At 43.4% G+C, this 14,882-nt stretch overlaps 1 protein-coding gene across 3 annotated transcripts in view; it reads left to right on the forward strand.

The window, feature by feature from the left end:
• The window catches only part of hells (helicase, lymphoid specific), a 104,051-nt gene that overhangs the window by 80,013 nt on the left and 9,156 nt on the right, over nucleotides 1–14,882 (forward strand). For all 3 annotated transcript variants that reach the window (XM_072478787.1, XM_072478788.1, XM_072478789.1), the window contains 6 exons: nucleotides 2,978–3,119; nucleotides 4,717–4,800; nucleotides 8,898–9,017; nucleotides 9,868–9,984; nucleotides 11,585–11,744; nucleotides 12,541–12,637. In XM_072478787.1, coding sequence (XP_072334888.1) covers nucleotides 2,978–3,119; nucleotides 4,717–4,800; nucleotides 8,898–9,017; nucleotides 9,868–9,984; nucleotides 11,585–11,744; nucleotides 12,541–12,637 — 720 coding nt within the window. The remainder of the gene's footprint in view (nucleotides 1–2,977; nucleotides 3,120–4,716; nucleotides 4,801–8,897; nucleotides 9,018–9,867; nucleotides 9,985–11,584; nucleotides 11,745–12,540; nucleotides 12,638–14,882) is intronic.

The following is a 14,882-nucleotide window of genomic DNA, read 5'->3' on the forward strand; positions in this document are numbered from 1 at the left end:
ACTACGGAAAGCAAGGGTGGAGATTGCTGCGCCATTGGCGATGATCTTTGCGTCCTCACTCTCCACTGGAGTAGTACCGAATGATTGGAAGGAGGCAAATGTTGTTCCCCTGTTCAAGAATGGGGAAATCCCTGGGAATTACAGACCCATCAGTCTTACATCTGTGGTGAGCAAAATATTGGAAAGGATTCTGAGAGATAGGATTCATGATTATTTAGAAAAACATAGTTTGATTAAAAATAGTCCGTATGGCTTTGAGAGGGGCAGGTCATTCCTCACAAGCCTTAATGAATTCTTTGAGGATGTGACGAGACACATTGAAGGTTGGGTAGTGGATGTAATGTATATGGATTTCAGTAAGGCATTTTTTACATAGAATTACAGTGCAGAAGGAAGCCATTCGGCCCATCGAGTCTGCACCAGCTCTTGGAAAGAGCACCCTACCCAAGGTCCACACCTCCACCCTATCCCCATAACCCAGTAACCCCACCCAACACTAAGGGCAATTTTGGACACTATGGGCACTTTATCATGGCCAATCCACCTAACCTGCACATCTTTGGACTGTGGGAGGAAACCGGAGCACCCAGAGGAAACCTACGCATACACAGGAAGGATGTGCAGACTCCGCACAGACAGTGACCCAAGCCGGAATCGAACCTGGGACCCTGGAGCTGTGAAGCAATTGTGCTATCCACAGTGCTACCTTCCCCATGGAAGGCTCATTCAGAAAGTTGGGGGGCATGGGATACAAGGCACTTTGGCTGTTTGGATACAGAATTGGCTGGCCGAAAGAAGACAGCGAGTGGTAGTGGATGGAAAGTATTCCGCCTGGAGTTCGGTGACCAGTGGTGTCCAGCAAGGATCTGTTCTGGGTCCTCTGCTCTTTGTGGTTTTTATAAATGACTTGGATGAGGAAGTGGAAGGGTGGGTTAGTAAGTTTGCCGATGACACGAATGTTGGGGAGTTGTAGATAGTGTTGAGGGTTGTTGCAGGTTACAGCAGGACATTGACAGGATGCAGAGCTGGGCTGAGAAGTGGCAGATGGAGTTCAACCTAGATAGATGTGAAGTGATTTAGTTTGGAAGGTTGAATTTGAATGCTGAATACAGGGTTAAAGGCAGGATTCTTGGAAGTGTTAAGGAGCAGAGGGATCTTGGGGTCCACGTACATAGATCCCTCAAAGTTGCCACTCAGGTTGATACGGTTGTTCAGAAGACGTATAGTGTGTTGGCTTTCATTAACAGGGGGATTGAGTTTAAGAGCCGCAAGGTTTTACTGCAGCTTTATAAAACTCTAGTTAGACCAGTCTTGGAATATTGTGTCCAGTTCTAGTCGCCTCATTAAAGGAAGCATGTGGATGCTTTGGAGAGGGTGCAGAGGAGATTTACCAGGATGCTGCCTGGACTGGAGGGCATGTCTTATGAAGAAAGGTTGAGGGAGCTCGGGCTTTTCTCACTGGAGCGAAGAAGGCAGAGAGGTGACTTGATGGAGGTGTACAAGGTGATGAGAGGCATGGATAGAGTAGATAGCCAGAGACTTTTCCCCAGGGTGGAAATGGCTGTCACGAGGGGACATAATTTTAAGGTGATTGGAGGAAGGTATTGGGGAGATGCCAGAGGTAGGTTCTTTACACAGAGTGGTGGATGTGTGGAATGCACTGCAATCAGAGGTGGTGGAGTCAGAGTCATTAGGGACATTTAAGCGACTCTTAGAGAGGCTCATGGACACAGTAAATTGAAGGAGTGTATGTTAGGTTGATCTTCGATTAGGATAAATGGTCGGCACAACATCGTGGGCTGAAGGGCCTGTGCTGTGCTGTACTGTTCTATGTTCCAAGGAGTTACCCGTGGGCACCGGGATATCTTTCCCCCCCCCCCCCCCCCCCCCCCCCCAAACCGAGGTTCCCCCACCACCCACGCCGAGCACTGGGGAAAACACCCTAGTGCCCCCAGGCTCATTACCCAGGAGGAAAGACGGCTACTCGCCTTCTCTAATCCCCACAGCAGCCATTCTGCCAGCTTCACATTTTTATTAAGGAGTCTTAATCGGTGCCCGTGTGACTACTTGCTGGGGAGGTGGTTAGATCACTGGAGGCTGTTAGATAGGATGTCATTCAAGTTAATTGAATTGTATAGAGATTGGCTTTAAGTGGTGATTATTGGTTTTGCCACGGTGGGATCCTGATTTTCCCAATGTGAGCAGGCCGGTTAGATCACAGACCGATCGGCGCCCACCGTGGTTCTTGATTTTGGCCTCTAATGGTCACGCTCTCGCTCAAATGCTACACGGCCTTAAAATTGCTCCCGATGTTTCAGATCACTGACCTTTCATCAGAAAGGCCATCGAACTGTGATGCTTTCTCTCTCGACCACTATGTAGTTGTCACATGATGTTACACATGAGAAACTTTCAGGTATGTAGCATCGCGTGTTACTGTAAAAAAGGTTTGTCAGTGGCACATTGGTTTGCAGTGATCTTGGGAGGTACGCCTTTCAGTGAGAACTTACCATTTGAAGCTGAATCGCAATATTTGCTTTCGACCACTTGAGCCTTAAGCAGCTGTTTTTCCTTAGCTTATATAGTCTCTGCTTCCTGGCCAATGATAGTCACTATTTAAAATGAAGCAACCAATTTGTGTACAGCAAGATCCCACAACTTGTGTTGGAAAAAATGACCAGACCTTTTTTGGTATTGGATAAATATAGACTAGGAACTACCTTGCTGTTGGAAAATGGTGCCATGGAATCTTTTACATCCTGCTGAGGCTAAACATCATCTGAAAGATGGCCCATTCAATAATGTAGTATTCTCTCAGCACTGTACTGGGGTGCCAGTCCTGGATTCTTGTGCTGCACTTTCTGGAGTGGGGGTTTGAAGTGGTGACTGCCATCACTGAAACAAGGCTGACAGATTAGCAAGTTGTCTCTTAGTTGATTGTTCTGAAAGTAATTTGCTGTCTCTTCTATTTTCTCAGCAGGCCTGTGTTGGATGTGTGTATTCCACAAGATAAGGAAGTCCATCTGAAATTGCAGAATGTGTTGATGCTGCTCAGGAAGTGTTGTAACCACCCTTATTTAATTGAATACCCACTGGACCCCAAAACCCAGGAGTTTAAGGTGAAAACCATTTGATTTCCTTAAAATCCTCAGTCGACTCACCGTTTGGTATTGCACTTTGAACCAAAATTCCCTTCTGCACTCGCATATACTTCTGTCTATTTGGACTTTGCAGCAGAATGGTTGAGTTTCCCCCATCTCCTTGTGGAATATATATATATATATGTGTGTAACTAAAATTCATAGCCCGTTCATAAGATAGAGGCTGCTTAAAAACAAGTCTGCGAAACGTCCACCATGTGTATAAATATGTCTAGAAAATAATGAGGAGCATAGATAGTCAACATCTTTCCCCAAAAGTAGAGTCTAAAACTAGTGGGCATAGGTTTACGGTGAGGGAGGATCCAGAGGGGCAATTGTTTCGCGCACGGTGGTGAGTGTCTGGAATGAATGCCAGGGGCAGGCAGTAGTCGAAGCGGGCACAATTGTCTTAAAATAGCATTTAGACCGTTATATGGGAAAGTTGCATAGAGAGGGATATGAGCTAAATTGGGACTAGTTTAGTGGTAAAACCTGGGCGGCATGGACAAGTTGGGCCGAAGGGACTGTTTTCATGCTGTAAATCTCTAGGACACCAGAAGTTGTGAACTCCCTTGGGTGCGTGGCCCGAGTTGGCCCTTGATTGATTAAATCCATTTTCAGGGGTCTCTTGCTGTGTTAACTGTAAGAGCCCTGTTCTTGCTAGCATATTCTGCTGGAGAAAAAGTATAAAGGGTATCTTCCATGCAACAAGGAATCCTAATCTTGCTTTTTTTAATGCAGCGACATATACACCATATCCAAGCTCAACAAGTGTAGGATAAGCAGCCTAGCCTCACACCTGCAATGTGCTGTACCTTGGCACCCAGTGTTAGTAATAAGAAGAGAAAATGTGATCTTCTTGCCAAATTTGTAAGGAAAACTGATCTCTGACTTAACCACTCAGATTTTAATTTTAGGGGGGATTGGTTAAGAACTAATTTTAATGATTAACAACCAGTTTCCCTTCTAGTACTATATTTCTAACTTCTTTGTACGCTCCCAACTCGCTGCCCTTGCACCCACACCCTTAAATATTTAAAAGAAATAGCCTTTAGAATGGGTTGTTTCTCCTAAAGTGGACAACCCAGGTCCACTTCTAATCCTCTTCTAATCTCACCCGTCCTCCTTTTGCAATGATTTTAAACATGTACTATCTTGTTACTGATTCACTGGCTAGTGGAAAATCTTTTCCCTTTCATCTCGCCCCGTACCTTTCATAATCTCTGAAATCTCCTCTTGGCTTTTCTATTCTAGTTAAAAACAGCTCCCTTTTCTCTGGTTTCTACCCTTTCATTCTGGGTGTTACGTGGTTGAACCCTCACCATGGCCATATCCTCCCTACAGTCAGGGCTCTGAAACTGGGTAGTTTCTAACTGGGCCTATCCAATGATCTCTATATGTAGCGTTACCTCTGTTTTTTTTTTAATAAACCTATTTATGGAACCAGTGGTCAAATGATTTTTTATAATTAACCATATTCTTATTTTGACAATTTTTAACCATCACTGTAAAATTGGGGGTTTTCGTTGCATTCTTTAGGCACTTAACACTGTCCATTTCAATCTGTTTCCTGTAGATCGATGAAGAGTTGGTGAAAAGCTCAGGAAAATTTCTCATTTTGGACCGAATGCTGCCGGAACTCAGCAGAAGAGGGCACAAGGTGATCTGTCTATGTCAATCTCCACGTAGTCATGCATAGACATATATTGCTCATTCTTTGAACAATGCTGCTTCGCTCAAAGACAAATAGGAAACACCTGCAATCAAATTGCTTAGGACCAGCAGTGCTTGCAAAGTTGAGCAAAACCTCCAAGATAGAAAGTTCCTCAGTTCCTGGTGGGATGAGGCTGGATGCTAGTTGGAATGTAATCATTGCACATCAGTCTACTGAGCCTTAGAAGCTGGTTCCTGGGTGATCTATAGCTCAGTGAGTCTATAAGACTTTACGCAGTTATATATATTTATTCCAAATTTAGGCATCATTAATTGTGCCTTTACATTTTGTGTAGCACACTAGTTCCAGGACATCCCTATCGGATGAATGCAGATTAGTGTTAAAACGCCGACTGCTATTGCTGCCTGCAATATAATCAACTCTTGAGTGGATTTAGAATTGAGGCCCACTCTAGCTCATCCTGTCTACAGTCTACGGAGATCAGTTAGATCATTACTGGCAAATTTATCACATTCTAATGCAGCTAGAGCTGGATTTTGCTGCAGGATCTGTAGTCTTGGAACGGTAATCCGATGACCATTGTACTTAGCTGTGCTCATCTGGATGTGTAAAAATCTATCTCAACTTGGGTTAATGGTAAACGGTGCTATTCAAAGCAGTGATGACCAGGAAGTGTAGAGAGCTTTGGTGAGACTGCAGCTGGAGTAGAGTGTGAAGTTTTGGTCTCCGTATATAAGGAAGCATGCACTTGCTTTGGAGCTGGTGCAGCAAAGGTTCACTAGATTGGTTCCTGTGTTGAGATTGTTCTTAGAACATAGAACATAGAAAAATACAGCACAGAACAGGCCCTTCGGCCCACAATGTTGTGTCAAACTTTTGTCCTAGATTAAGAACAAATTAATCGACACCCCATCATTCTACCGTAATCCATGTACCTATCCAATAGCCGCTTGAAGGTCCCTAATGCTTCCGACTCAACTACTTCCACAGGCAGTGCATTCCATGCCCCCACTACTCTCTGGGTAAAGAACCTACCTCTGACATCCCCCTATATCTTCCACCATTCCACCTTAAATTTATGTCCCCTTGTAATGGTTTGTTCCAACCGGGGAAAAAGTCTCTGACTGTCTATCTATTCCCTGATCATCTTATAAACCTCTATCAAGTCGCCCCTCATCCTTCTCCGTTCTAATGAAAAAAGGCCTAGCATCCTCAACCTTTCCTTGTAAGACCTACTCTCCATTCCAGGCAACATCCTGGTAAATCTCCTTTGCACCTTTTCCAAAGCTTCCACATCCTTCTGAAAATGAGGCGACCAGAACTGCACACACGACTCCAAATGTGGTCTTACCATGGTTTTGTACAATTGCATCATCACCTCTTAAATTCAATCCCTCTGCTAATGAACGCTAGCACAGCTCTATCCACTTGAGTGGCAACTTTCAAAGATCTTTGAACATAGACCCCAAGAACTCTCTGCTCCTCCACATTGCCATTAATCATGTATTCCGCATTCGTATTAGTCCTTCCAAAATGGACAACCTCACACTTTTCAGGGTTAAACTCCATCTGCCACTTCTCAGCCCAGCTCTGCATCCTATCTATGTCTCTTTGCAGCCGACAACAGCCCTCCTCACTATCCACAACTCCACCAATCTTTGTATCGTCTGCAAATGTACTGACCCATCCTTCAACTCCCTCATCCAAGTCATTAATGAAAATCACAAACAGCAGAGGACCCAGAACTGATCCCTGCGGTACGCCACTGGTAACTGGGCTCCAGGCTGAATATTTGCCATCCACCACCACTCTCTGACTTCTATCGGTTAGCCAGTTTGTTATCCAACTGGCCACATTTCCCACTACCCCATGCCTCCTTACTTTCTGCATAAGCCTACCATGGGGAACTTTATCAAATGCCTTACTAAAATCCATGTACACTACATCCACTGCTTTACCTTCATCCACGTGCTTCGTCACCTCAAAGAATTCAATAAGACTTGTGAGGCAAGACCTACCCCATACAAATCTGTGCTGACTATCCCTAATCAAGCAATGTCTTTCCAGATGGGCAGAAATCCTATCCCTCAGTACCCTTTCCATTACTTTGCCTACCACCGAAGTAAGACTAACTGGCCTGTAATTTCCAGGGTTATCCCTATTCCCTTTTTTGAATAGGGGCACGCCATTCGCCACTCTCCAATCCCCTGGTACCACCCCTATTGAATGTGAGGACTAAAAGATCATTGCCAACGGCTCTGCAATTTCATCTCTTGCTTCCCATAGAATCCTTGGATCTCTCACATTAGGCCTGGGGGACTTGTCTATCCTCAAGTTATTCAAAATGCCCAACACATCTTCCTTCCTAACAAGTAGCTCCTCGAGACTTACCAGTCTGTTTCACACTGTCCTCTCCAACAATATGGCCCCTCTCATTCGTAAACACTGAAGAAAAGTACTCGTTCAAGACCTCTCCTATCTCTTCAGACTCAATACACAATTTCCCGCTACTGTCCTTGATCGGACCTAACCTCGCTCTAGTCATTCTCATATTTCTCACATATGTAAATTTCTTGTGAAGAGAGGTTGATTTGAGTTGGTCTTTGTTCCCTTTGGAGTTTAGAAGCATGAATGGTGATTTCATTGCAACATACAAAATTCTGAAGGGATTTGGCAGGGTAGACACCAAGAGGTCTGAGGAATCTAGAATCCTGAAAAGGATTGTGGATGCTACATCGTTAAATATGTTTAAGGCTGAGAAAGACAGGTTTTTGGTTCTTATTGAATCAAAAGATATGGGGAGCCAGCAAGAAAAGGGAGTTGTGGCTGAAGATTGGTATAATGGGAAATGCTCAAGGCGTCTACTAGTCTACTCTTATGTAATTGAAGAGATCAAAGAGCTACAAGGAAACATTTACAAATTTACATTTAGGCGCACATAACTTTTAAGATGTGATCTATTTTGAAGTGTCACTCTTAACAGCTCTGTACTTTGAAAAGTGGTTTGTAAGCTGTTACACCTTGACTATAAATGTCACCCCTGTGACTTGATGACCGTGACAGTTCAGAAGTAATGTAGCCATAGAATTGAAATGGTTGAGGTTGAAAATTAAGTCTGTTTTTACTCTGTCACTTGTTTTATCCCACTTTAATGTTCCAAATAATACTCAATATTCTTTGTGTCTTCATGTGACGTCTATGTATGTTGTTTGGCTTTTTTTTAAGGAGGCTGCTGGTTTTTGGTCTTCAGTCTGATCTATTTCTCACAGTAGTGTTGAAGGCATTACTATAAACAAACCCTTGCTCGTAAAATAACAGGAAAGTGGTAACCAGAGAGTGCAATAATCCAGAGTATCCACTATACTGGTTCTGGAAGCTCAGACACATTTTTATTTTCCTTTCCATGCTCCTTATTTGTTTTTACATCTGGAGTTGCAGGGTTTGGAAGCATTGTTGTTAAGTACTGCAGAATTGCTGAATAAATCACAAATTACAACAGAAAATTAATTAGCAATTATTGAGTGTTGACTTAAATATATCGGACAAAGACAAAACCTTGGCATCTCTACTGTGCCTTCCAAAATGTCATCTCCACCGCTTCAATATTGAAAATGACATGACCCTTTGCTAATTCTCAATTTTTCTGGACCTAGATCTTTAATGCCTAATGTAATTTACCCATAGAATTTATCAGACCCAGACTCTTGCCCCCCCCCCCCAGTCAAATTGCCTCAAGAAGTGGTATTCTCTGTCACCTTTGAAGCTTGACCTGAAACATAGCTAATCAAATATATGAATCCTCCAAAACCAAATGTACATGGAAATAAGACATTTGAGATGCTCTTCAGTGTTGGTATGTTTACAGACACCAAACCGCTTGTCACTTTGCTGCAAATCCCATTTCAAATCCCCTGGGTGCTCGGAGATAGAAAAACTCCACAAACATCTATTTCCACTTTCCCTATCTTTTATTCCGACTGCTGCAAGATGCTAGTGCCTCTCTAAAAGCTTAATTTCCCCATTACTACTTCAATTCAACATTCTGCTTTGTTCTAACTGATTACAATAATTTGTTTTAACAGGTGCTGATATTTTCCCAAATGACATCAATGCTGGATATCCTAATGGACTATTGCTATCTGAGGGACTATAAATACAGTCGACTGGATGGTTCGATGTCTTATACAATACGTGAGGAAAATGTATGTTCCGTTGTGAGGCTGCACCTGAAATCTCTCCTTTTTGTTTGTCTTTAAGCTTAAAGCCATTTTATATGGCTGGGTCAAAATCCTGAACTCCCTCCCCAACAGCACTGTGGGTGTGTCTACAACTCCGGGACTACGGAGGTTCAAGTGCTGTTAGGGATTGACAATGAATAATGGCTTAGCCAGCGACACCCACGTCCGTGAATGAATTTTTAAAAAAACAGCAAAACACTGGAAATGCTACAAAGAGATTAAACTCTTCAGTTAGGCTCTGTAGGCTCAGGATGGACCATTAATAGTGTCTTTAGTGAGAAGGTACTGGATTTATCTTTCCTTGTTTTTTATTTCTGTCCTGATATTGGGTGCAGTAGGAAGTGGTGGGGTAGTGGTATTGTCACTGCGCTAGTGATCCAGAGGCCCATCTGGGGTCCCGGGTTTGAATCCAACCACAGCAAATGGTAAAATTTGAATTCCATAAAATTATGGAATTAAATGTCCATTGATTATTGTCGTAAAAACCCACACGGCTCATTAATGCCCTTTGGGGAAGGAAATTTGCCATCCTTATCTGGTCTGATCTATTGTGACTCCAGACCGACAGCAATGTGGTTGACTCTTAAATGCCTTCTGAAATGGCCTAGCAAGCCACTCAGTTCAAGGGCAATTAGGGATGGGCAACAAATGGAGGCCCAGCCAGCGACGCCCACATCCCATGAACAAATGAAAGAAAAATGCGCATTAGCCTGAAAATATCATTAGTAAACGTTTTGGATGTGCAATGAGTGGAGCACACTATTTATCATTAGAAAGGTATGTTTATAATCTGTGTCTTTTGTTCTTTTTGCAGATAAACAATTTCAACAATGACCCTGAAGTCTTCATATTTTTACTGAGTACTCGAGCTGGGGGTTTGGGCATTAACCTGACAGCAGCAGACACGGTTATTATATATGACAGTGACTGGGTAAGCACTATTCCCACCTTGTGCACTAGGTAGAATCCACTGTGGCTGATCAGTAAGTGCAATTTGTAATATCATTTGTGTTTTTACCACTGCTACACCGTTCATTCTGTACATTCGGTGACAGCTCGTCGTGATAATTGCATTGCAAACAGAGCACATTGAACTCTTTTAACGCAAGAGTGACATACAGGTTTGCTACTGAGAACAGTTTATTGGTGATCTAATACATGCTGCATACAATCCATTTGCATTCTTCGCTATTACTGAAATGTGTTTGGAATGAGAACTGTGTGACAAGAATTTGCAGGGTATTACAATCCCAGACCAGACCTCAACAGTGGCTAGGATCCTGGACAGAAACCACAATATTATAGTTTATTTATAAGGCTGTGCGGAAAGAACGATTCGCTCCAGGAGTGATTGCATGTTGGTATTTTTAAAACAACTTTATTATGACAACAGTATTAAACTTTTTAACTTCACACCCAAAAAGAACAACTTACAATTACTCCTTAAACACTTATTCAATTTCCCATTAAATAACAAGAAAATAAACGTGAATCTCTCAATCTATCTTGATAATTAGCATGGCATAGAGTAATACTTGTATCATAGTACAGATTTTCACTCCAGGTAGAATCCTTCAGACTCTGGCTGAATATCTTCAAAAAGCAGGTTCACCTGGTATGTTTCAGCTTCTTCCTAGTCTACAGTCAAGACTGCTCTGTTTTAAATGTTTCTCTTCTGTAACTATCTTACTGTGGGAGAATTGTGGACTCAGTGTCAGGCAGATCAGAATTCAACTCCTCTCTCCAAAGTTTCTCCACAAAAACTGCCTCTCTAAAGCCTTTCAAAATGTCTCTACATTCCTTGGCTCCACCCAGCAATGACCTCATCTCCCCAAGCTGAAAAACAAATGATCTCTGCAGGCTACAAAGCACATTAACTCCCCAGGGACTTTCCCAGTCAAACCAGACTCCATTAGCCCAGACTGAAAAACCCGACTCTTTTGCCAATTTCACCTTTGGCTGCGAAAAACACTCAGGCCCTGCAAAACAGTATTTATAAAAAAAAACATGAACACTGCAGTCAAACACTCTTAACCCCAGGTTTTTAACCTTAAATTGACCAATACCTAGAATGCAATATTTCTAAATACTTCCAGTCGTCACAAGGAATTACGTCTTGAATCACGTAGATTTTAAATTCCAATTGTGTAAGCACCCCCCCCCCCCCCATTCATAGTTGGAGCCATTTCACACTGGATTTGCTGAGTGTGGGAGATGTTGTTTTTCTTTAATCTGTCCCAAGATCACACGCCAGGCTTGTGGTACTGTGTACAAACAATGGCCGCAGCACATGTTGTATGTTGTTGCAGGTCATTGTATGCATTGCCTGTCCTTTGCACCATACGTTCATTATAATTGTTTCTGCATATGTAGACAACCCACTTTTGTGTCTTGTAGCAAAGTTAGCCTAGGCATTAACTTTATTGAGTGGTACTGTTAATAAGAAGCCAGTATCCGTTTCAAATCTGTTCACTCAATGACATGGTGGGTGAATACTGAAACTTGAGGTGTCTTACTTTACATCCTTCCAGAATCCTCAGGCAGATCTTCAGGCTCAGGATCGTTGTCATCGGATTGGCCAGACCAAACCCGTTGTGGTATATCGCCTGGTAACTGCTAATACTATCGATGAGAAGATTGTGGAGAAAGCTACAGCAAAAAGGCGACTCGAAAAGATGGTTATACATAAAAGTTAGTGTTTGAATACAGCATTTTCTTGGTCGGAACTGTAGTGCAAACTTTGAGTACTCGCCTTTACTCTTCTCAATGTGCTTATATATTTTTAGTACTGCATCACCTTTTATTTTGGGTCATGAGCTATCTATTTTAGCCACCCTTTGTCTGCATTGTGACTGACTTGGAGAGCTTCAAAGAAGAACTTGGTAGCACAGTATGTTGAATGCTGACCTAATCCTCTGGTAACCTGGCTGAAATCAAGGCCAGAGTGATGAACTGAAATTGTCCCCTGCATGTAAGGCACTTTTGAGTTCTGGTATTCTGAATTCAGCTTCTAGCAGGAATTGACTCACTCTAAAACTGTTCCTAATTTGACACTAATGGGTTATCTTGGACCAAGCCCTCAGGAAGATTTGTATGAGAATGAAGAAAATGTCACTGGTGTAGTCATGGATGTTGCCTTGGGGTTGGGGCTGGAACATGTTGAATCCAGCTGAACTCTGCCTGACTGAGACATACTCACACTGGGTGTGTCTGAAATGCTGAGATTTCCCTTGCACCACCATCCTCGCCTGATCATGACAAAATAAGAAAAAAGCTTTACTCTCCATCTAAAGATGTGCCTCCATCTCAACCTCCAAACAACATATGTCACATTGGCCGATCTGTGGCCATTTGAGGTCAGGGTACCAGTTAGGAGCAGAATTGTTCCGGTGAAAGAAGTGTGTTTTACTCACTGCGCAGTTGAACCTTTAAAACTTTGTACTCTATTTGCCTCATTCAGAATGTGTCTTTCTCAATTCTTGATCAGATAAGTTCAAAGGTGGAAAGTCGGGTTTGAAGCAGTCAAGGAGCTGCCTAGATTCAACAGAGCTGATGGACTTGCTGAAGTCTCGAGATCATGAAAGGTAAGTAAATGAGCAATAGAATGTTTAACCTTTTGTGAGGCTCTTTGCAGTTTGGGGTCTAGCTTCCTTTTAAAGTTCTATGCTGTGCTCAAAATTGTTCCTCTGAAGTTTCCTCATTCATCTGAAGCTGCATTATATTAGTCCACGCACTCATCATCTTCCCTACATTCATACTATCTATCTTCCAGAAGCACTAAATAAAAAATAAAATGTTGGAAATATCAAGCAGGTTTGGCATGAAACATTAACTCTCTTTCTATATATGTTGCCTGACCAGATGAGTATTTCCATAATTTTTCTGTTTTTATTCAGATTTTCAGCATCCACAGTATGAATTTTGCTTTTATATTCCAGAATCATTGCCCAGTCTTATTTTCTACCCTAAAGTATTCTTGGGCAGGGCCTTTTATGCGTTGTGGAAGCCCAAGGGTCTTTCTCAAAAGATTCACTTGATGAGTAAATTGCCAGTGTGTGAACAGACACGTACTCCGGGTCTTAAGTTGGAATGAGGCATTCTGCCAGGGTACAAGTGGAGCGTCCCTATTTCTCGGTAGTTGTTAGCTGGGTTCTAGTGTCATAGAGATTTACGGCATGAAAACAGGCCCTTCGGCCCACTTGTCCATGCCGCCCAGGTTTTACCACTAAGCTAGTCCCAATTGCCCACATTTAGCTCATATCCCCCTCTACAGTGGTTTGCACTGAGTGCTGAAATTGGTGCAATTGAGTGCTACAGTGAGAGTTTGGTGACTGAGGGAGTATAAGGGTTCATTTTTATCTAAAGTCTGGTCTTTTATTTACTTAATTAACTTAAAAATTGCTGTTTGATTTAGAAGAAGGTGAATTTTCAATCAACTTTAAACAAAGGTTCTACTTGTAGGTACTTGCAGCTGGAGCTTGTTAATTGGGTTAGGCCAGTTTTCAGAGGCTAGATTCACAGTATAAAAGTGATCCAGCTACAGTGCAGACTTTGTTTGCACTGAGTGCTGAATCTGGTGCATTTGAGTGCTATAGTGAGTTTGGTGACTGAGGGAGTTAGGTGAGGAGGGAGTACGGTGCTCCTTTCATTTCTTTTCCGCAAAGAACGATAAGAGAGCCAAGAGTTTACAGAGAGTGCAGCTGAGTGGGAGCAGAGAGGAGGGCGGAGTTCCAGTTGGTCCACAGGGCAGCTATATTCTGTAAGGTAAGAGGGGATGGAGGCTAGGGCAGTTGCATGCTCCTCCTGTAGGATGCGGGTGGTGAGGGATACCACCGGTGTCCCCGCTGACTATACCTGCGGGAAATGCACCCAACTCCAGCTCCTCAGAAACCGTGTTGGGGAATTGGAGCTGGATGAACTTCGGATCATCCGGGAGGCAGAGGGGGTTATAGAGAAGAGTTACAGGGAGATAACCACACCCAAGGTACAGGACAAGAGTAGCTGGGTTACAATCAGGGGAAAGAAAATAAACAGGCAGACAGTGCAGGGAATCCCTCGCCACTGTTCCCCTTCAAAACAAGTATACCGTTTTGGATGCTGTTGGGGGGGATGACCTACCAGGGGAAGGCCCTAGCGGCCAGGTCTCTGTTGCTCAGCCTGGCTCTGGGGCTCAAAAGGGAAGGGGGGAGAATAGAAAAGCAATAGTAATAGGAGATTCAATGGTGAGGGGAATAGATGGGAGATTCTGTAGTCGCGAGCGAGACTCCCGGAAGGTATGTTGCCTCCCGGGTGCCAGGGCCAGGGATGTCTCGGATTGTGTCTTCAGGGGAGGGTGAGCAGCCAAAAGTCGTGGTGCACATTGGCACCAAAAACGTAGGTAGGAAAAGGAGTGTGGAGGTAATAAACGAGTTTACGGAGTTAGGCTGGAAGTTAAAAGCCAGGACAGACCAGAGTTGTCATCTCTGGTTTGTTGCCGGTGCCACATGACAGCGAGGCTAGGAATTGGGAGAGAGTGCAGTTGAACACCAGGCTGCAGGAATGGTGTAGGAGGGAAGGCTTCAGGTATTTGGATAATTGGAGTGTATTCTGGGAAAGGTGGGACCTGTACAAGCAGGACGGGTTGCATCTGAACCAGAGGGGCACCAATAGCCTGGGAGGGAGATTTTCTAGTACTCTTTGGGAGGGTTTAAACTAATTTGGCAGGGGATTGGGAACCAGATTTGTAGTCCAGCAACTAAGGTAGCCGATATTCAGGACTCCAAAGCGTGTAGTGAGGCAGTGGGGAAGGGAACACTGACAAAGGAGAGTACTTGCAGGCACGGAGATGGG

Source organism: Scyliorhinus torazame, chromosome 16, assembly GCF_047496885.1.
Source record: "Scyliorhinus torazame isolate Kashiwa2021f chromosome 16, sScyTor2.1, whole genome shotgun sequence".
In the NCBI taxonomy this organism is placed as follows: Eukaryota; Metazoa; Chordata; class Chondrichthyes; order Carcharhiniformes; family Scyliorhinidae; genus Scyliorhinus; species Scyliorhinus torazame.